Raw genomic sequence first — 6,543 nt, forward strand, 5'->3', positions numbered from 1 at the left:
CACATGGACCCCATAGACTATAATGGGGTCCGTGTGTTTTCCGTGCGGTGTCCGCACGAGTCATGCAGAGAGGAAAGTAGTTCACGAAGTACTTTTCTCTCCACATGTTCCGTGCGGACACCGCACAGAAAATACATGAACCCCATTATAGTCTATGGGGTCCGTGTGCTTTCATAAGCTCACCGCTTGTCAATGCGTTTGGTATTCCGTTCGGGGGAGCCCATGCGGATTCCCTGAATGCAGATGTGAACCAGGCCTAAGAGCCAGGTACTGCTAATGAATTGATCATCAGCAAGTGTGGCCCTCTCTATAAAAAGCACACACACAACGCAAATGAGGGAAAACATTGGCTATGATCCTAGAGTAACAATTGTTGTTGCCCGTGAATCTGGCTGGGCTACAAAGCCATTTGCAAAGAATTTGAAGTCCATGTTTCTACAATGAGAAGGATTATTTAGAAGTGGACTACATTGATGACAGTTGTTGATCTTCCCAGTGGTGAACATCCCATAATTGCTTGGTATCTGACTACGGCGTCCCTTTAATAGTCAGAATAAAGAGGCCACTACACTAGTTTTGAACCATGACTGCTTCAGAAAGTTTTCTTTGCCCAGTGGGAACTGGGTGACAGTCCCTCCCTATAATAGCGCCAACTCGGTGACAGTACCTTTCTATAATAACCCTTAAGTACTATCATGGTGTCTATCATACAACAATACCATAACATATCATTATGATAGACACCATGATAGTACTTAAGGGATAATCCTATAATAATAATTCTTAGCATCAGCACAGGCTCTACCAGCCATGCTCCCAATGTTCAGAAATGAATAGTGTATTCTAGCGATATGCCATCAAGGTTATATGCCACAGGATCTCTAAATCACCACAGCCATGATTCATTTGAGTGGCATTCATGATCATGACTTGCATTTCAAGATCACTTATGACTTGCATTTTATTGTTCTTATTCAGTCCCTGAACTGTAAAATTGTCACCATTTTGTTGATGGAGGGTCAGTGTCTCCTTTATAGCCATGGACACACTGTCATCCATTGTCGTAGTGCCCTAGACTGTTCCGAGATAGATGCATTGTCATTGGTCATAGTCCCATAGTCTACATAGTGGATTGCACATAGTGGGGGAAAAACAAGGGTTTGTAGTTCATAGTCTGATAGTCATGAGATCACAGTGTAAAGGTATTTTGTGGTAAACAATATATCATGATAACTGTCTGTAACTTTTTTATGTAAGTTTGTGGTTTGTAGAAAAGATTTACAGCAACAAAAATAACAAGTTTTCAGAAATTTCAGTTTTGTGCACTTGTAATGTCTTCATTTTAAAGAAGCCATTCCCAAGTGTCATCTACAGTGCCTCAAGCCTTTAGATGGTGCAAACATAAAGGGAAGCCAAAGGCAATCAATTTGGGGAAATACTTTCAAAGAAAAAAAAAGAATTTCCCCACCCTTTTTAACAGACACATAATATTACACAATTCCCTGAAGGGATTTTAGAATTTTTTATGAGAAAGGACATTTGGGGTAGGCTTAGAAACAGGTGTTGACTGGAGAGGTTTCTTTTTCTAACGCCCATTAAAGGCTATATATACATAGAAGAAACCATCATCAGCATCTACAGTGTCTCTTCGTTACTGAACAGATCAGACCACCAGGACCAAAGTGTACACCATGACCTCCTATCGTACAAGCTCTGTATCATCCTATCAAGTTTCAGGCTCCTCTGGAGGCTATGGAAGTGGCTTTGGTGGTAGCAGCTATGGAGGGGGCAGCTATGGAGGAAGCTTTGGTGGAGGCTTTGGTGGAAGCTTCGGGGGTGGATCCGGTGGAGGATTTTCCCTGAGCTCTGCAGGTGGATCCAGTGGTGGATTCTCTGCTGGTGGCTTTGGTGGAAATGACAAGCAGACCATGCAGAACCTCAATGATCGTCTGGCTTCCTACCTGGATAAAGTGAGAGCCTTAGAAGCTGCTAATACTGACCTGGAGGTGAAGATCAGGGAATGGTATGAGAAACGCGTTAGTGGTGGAGTTGATGGAGCTTCTAAAGACTACAGCAAATACTATGCCATTATCAACGACTTGAGGAACCAGGTACGATCTCTTTGTCTTTGGGTTAAACATACTGTAGACCCATAGTCATTTTTGGTGTGTTATTATTTGAAGCTCCCAGGCCCAGTGCAAAATTTGTTATTGGGCTCCTAACAATCCCACTTCATTAAGTACCCTTGTTACATAGGAAGTGGTAACTTCCCTTAATTATATTTTATGCCTTCTTTGCCTATTATCATACAACATATTTTTTAGATTTTTCTTACATATCTTATTTTGTGTTTTAAATAGATCTTCAATGCCACCGTTGAAAATTCCCGTGTTGTTCTGCAGATTGACAATGCCAAACTGGCTGCTGATGACTTCAGATTGAAGTAGGTTCAAGGTTCTTTGGAAAATAATTGGCCACACACACTTCATAATACAGTAACATTTTGGGAATGTGAGCCTGGGCATGAATGCTACCTCTTCGCCTTTTCTCCAGAACTGTAGTATATCACTCACATAAGAAAATTATTCTACATACCTGCTTCTGTTCTATAAAAACACACACATTTTTTCCCTCATTTTAGAGGTACATGTGTTCTTCCAAAGTAAATTCTAGAACATTTATAATACTAAACTGATATTAAACTCCTTTGTCTCTTTTGTTCATAAGGTTTGAGAGTGAGTTGGCTCTCCGTCAGACTGTGGAGGCTGATATCAATGGGCTACGTAGGGTCTTGGATGAGTTGACCCTGGCTAGAGGAGACCTGGAGATCCAGTATGAGGGCTTGATTGAAGAGCTGGCCTACCTGAAGAAGAGCCATGAGGAGGTAAGATGGTAGATTTGGATAATTTCTTTTTGTTAGACTTCTTAACATTAAACTGATCACAGGATACTCCACAACTAAGACCTCCAGCATTTAGCTGTAATCTGTGGAGGAATCTGAGAGCTCAAAAAGTGTTCAAAATCAAAATTCTTATTGAAATCAGTAGACTGTCCCAGATTCCTTCAGAGCTAAATTCAGAGTTTTTTGTATTTCATTTAAGTAAATTGCAACTTACTCTTATTCTAAGTTTGTATCTTAATATATGTGGTCCATGAGAATTTTCTACCACTGTAGAAACAATAGAAATATATTCTGTTTGTATCCTAGGAGCTGAGTAGCTCAACGGGCAGTGCTGCTGGCCAAGTCAACGTTGAATTAGATGCTCCTCAAGGTACGGATCTTACTAAGATTCTGAATGACATGAGAGAAAATTATGAGACACTGGCTGAGAAGAATCGCAAGGATGCAGAGGCATGGTTCAACCAGAAGGTGAGTTACTCAAATTTAACTTTTTTTAAAAATACACGGAAAACTCTCCAAAAGACCACCTATTTTTCTAGGTCAATTTTCCTTTATGCACAAGGTCCATCTTTGGCAGCACGCCCTCTCTCGAAGATCATTTTCAATGCTATTTTGAATGGTCATCTCAGAGTGTTTTAGTTCCAATATATTTCTACAATGAAGTTACCTATTTGATCCATCCTATTGTCTAAGCTATTGAGCAGTCATGATTTTTTTCTGTTTTATTTAGTGGTGGTAAAGTTTTACCTTCTTGTTTTAGAGTAAAGAACTGAACAAAGAGATTTCAGCTGGCGTAGAACAAGTGGAAACAAGCAAGAGTGAAATCTCAGATCTTAGACGTAGCCTCCAAGCCTTGCAGATTGAGCTTGAATCACTGAATTCTCTGGTAAACATCAAAACTTCCAATGGTTCTACCAAAATAAACTTACAGCCCATATATCCAGTAGCATTGATGAATTTTTCAAATGTGTTTGCTTTTAGAGAAAATCACTTGAAGGCACCTTGGTTGAAACAGAAGCCCGCTATGGATCACAACTGCAGCAGCTCCAAGCTGTCATCCATGGACTTGAGGAACAGCTGCTGCAGATCAGATCGGATATAGAAAGACAGAGTCAAGAATACAGAGAGCTTCTTGATATCAAGACAAGGCTGGAATTGGAAATTGAAACATACCGCCGCCTGCTGGATGGAGAACTGGGGTAGGCAAAAGCATAAATTAAGACTACTTGAGCAAAAGAACCCCATAAAAACAAAACTTTATCAAGAAAAATGTTGTCAAGTAGGCCATAGATAGATGACAAGAGATACAAAGTGACGGAACAGATACAAAAAAAGTTGTGTTTGCCATTTGGCACTACAATAAGTTAAGGATCATTTGCACTAATGCCACCTACAAAGCCCATTTAGTGCTAGAAGGCCTTTATGGCACCCTTAGGCACCAGTGTCAACTGATATTTTTGCATATAGCTTTATTATACTTTTCACATTACAAAAAGTAATGTGACACGCAGCAAAAAGGCCACAGGTGGTGGGGTGTTAGTAAAAGGGGGTGTTGCCATATCAACATTTTTTGCAATGCATTGCACACGCTCAGTCTCATGACTTCTAATAGATAGTAAGCTATAATTAGTTTACTTCCAACCGACACTGCACCAGCATCCCATTGCGGCTAGCCGCACGGAATTGTTCACACGTGGAATGCAAATTATGCCATATGACTATACCCTAAGACTCACTAATATTTGAACCTTGAACCATCACCTCCATGTACCGTTTTCCATGAGAGGTTTTCTTCTCTAGAATGAGTTTGTCTTTGGGTGTATTTCCAAACAAAACTAATGTGAATAATATTCTATCCACAGACAATTTTCAAGTTCAGGCTCAGGCTCAAGCTCTAGCTTTAGCTCAAGCGCTGGCTTAAGCTCAGGTGTAAGCAAGTCATCCACCGCTTCATCGTCATCATCATCATCTTCAAAAGCAGTGGCTGTGAAAACCGAAACTGTGGAGATAAAAAAAGGTAATGCAATGTCTTCCTAGCTTTTGCAGTGTAGAATAATAATTTCTGTACAGATTATATCCATGCCTCCGCTGGAGAAGATTTCTATTATCAGTGACGTATTTTAAAGTTAGATGCTGACAATAATCGTCCTATGTGTGGCCTTCTGTGAACAAGCTTGGAATGGGATTTTTAGGTCCTTAATGACATTGGCTATTTTGTCCTTCAAGACAAGGCATACTTTTTGCTTTTTTTACCCGTCTTCTGAGAGCCATAACTTTTTTATTCACCCACTGACATAGCCATACGATGACTTGATTTTGCAAGTTGTGTTCTTTTAATGGAACCATAAGGAAGTGGAAACATTAAAAGTTGTTGCTCCTTCCTCTAATGAGGAAAGTTTGAGGCTTCCTCAAGTATGAGTATGATATGAACAAATGTTTTAATAAAAAGACATACGTTGTGCTATCAACTGACTCACACAACCATTTTATTACAGACCCAACCAAAAGCAAAAGGGTGAAGACCATCGTAGAAGAAATGGTGGATGGGAAGGTGATTTCTTCTACCGTCAATGAAGTTGAAGAGAAGATAAACTAAGATAATAGGCTAAGATCTTCACTACAACTGGACATGGTGCTTTGGAGCTTCATAAAATATAACCCTCTTCTATAACTGACGTGAAAATGAATGAAATTGGGAATTATAAGTGATCAAATAAATCTGCAAAGCGATAATAATGCTTAAGTCATTTTGGTCTTCTTGGAGGGACTATTATTGCAGATCTCTCAATAGAGCAAAACATAGGAGCTCCCTTGTGGAGATCTGCTTAAAAAGACAGGGTTTGCTTTGTTACACTAGGTTCACACTAGGTTTGGGTCCTCTTGGGGACCTGAAAGACGAAAACTCTATCCACTTAAAAAGCGGTTAAATGATGAAACTATAATGGGTTTCGTTGGTTTTCTGCCTGATTTCTGACAAAAACAGCAAAGAGAAAAGTCCTCCTTGCAGAATCAGAAGTGGAATCTGAGACATAGAGGTTCAAATGCTAGTGTGAACCTACCTAGCTTTATTTGTTGTGGAGAGTATGGAGGGTATGCTCACATGGTGGAATTTGGTGCTGCTTTTCTGGTGGATCCCATCTCAACATCAGCACCAAATTCTGCCCTGAAGCTGCCTTCCATTTTTTTTCAACAGGAGGCAGAAATCAAAGCAGGACAATGAAAAAAGTAAGCGTCCCGCTCGTTCTTGATGGAGATGTCATGGCTGTTCAGCCATTGAACCCATTTTGCAAGGCAGTCAACTGATCAATCCCCATTTATCTGGATCTGATCAGCAAGTAAAAGTGAACAAAAGCAAGTGAAAGTCATGGTGAAAAGCAGCAAATGAAAGATACAGTGGTGAGCAGAAGGGCTGGAAGACGAAGAGGAATCTGAGGCAGAAGTCTACCTCAATTCTTCTTCATTTTCCCTTAGGGTATAGGAACTTTATTTTACTACTGGGATTTTTGTCTATTATGTAGATGGTGATGTAATAACTGTTCAGCCATTGAGATAGACCTTCATACATATCCATATTCTGCCTAGTAAGAGTTTGGTATTCGAGAGATGTAGCAGACCAAGTAGAGGCAGAGACTTCAACCATA

The 6,543-nt window shown here is 40.1% G+C and overlaps 1 protein-coding gene across 1 annotated transcript; it reads left to right on the forward strand.

The window, feature by feature from the left end:
- Positions 1 to 1,618: 1,618 nt before the first annotated feature.
- Positions 1,619 to 5,617, forward strand: LOC142209410 (keratin, type I cytoskeletal 47 kDa-like). Its single transcript, XM_075278400.1, has 8 exons — positions 1,619 to 2,111; positions 2,361 to 2,443; positions 2,728 to 2,884; positions 3,209 to 3,370; positions 3,663 to 3,788; positions 3,884 to 4,101; positions 4,765 to 4,919; positions 5,398 to 5,617. The coding sequence occupies exons 1-8, from the start codon at positions 1,692 to 1,694 to the stop codon at positions 5,496 to 5,498; spliced, it is 1,422 nt and encodes a 473-aa protein (XP_075134501.1). The 5' UTR covers positions 1,619 to 1,691; the 3' UTR covers positions 5,499 to 5,617.
- The last annotated feature ends 926 nt before the right edge of the window (positions 5,618 to 6,543 follow it).

The sequence above is a fragment of the Leptodactylus fuscus genome, chromosome 6, assembly GCF_031893055.1.
Source record: "Leptodactylus fuscus isolate aLepFus1 chromosome 6, aLepFus1.hap2, whole genome shotgun sequence".
Classification (NCBI taxonomy): domain Eukaryota; kingdom Metazoa; phylum Chordata; class Amphibia; order Anura; family Leptodactylidae; genus Leptodactylus; species Leptodactylus fuscus.

Coding starts and splice junctions, on each gene's coding strand:
- LOC142209410 (XM_075278400.1), top strand. CDS start 1,692: ATGACCTCCTATCGTACAAGCTCTGTATCATCCTATCAAGTTTCAGGC. Junction 2,885..3,208: donor TGAAGAAGAGCCATGAGGAG/GTAAGATGGTAG, acceptor TTTGTATCCTAG/GAGCTGAGTAGCTCAACGGG. Junction 4,102..4,764: donor CTGCTGGATGGAGAACTGGG/GTAGGCAAAAGC, acceptor TTCTATCCACAG/ACAATTTTCAAGTTCAGGCT.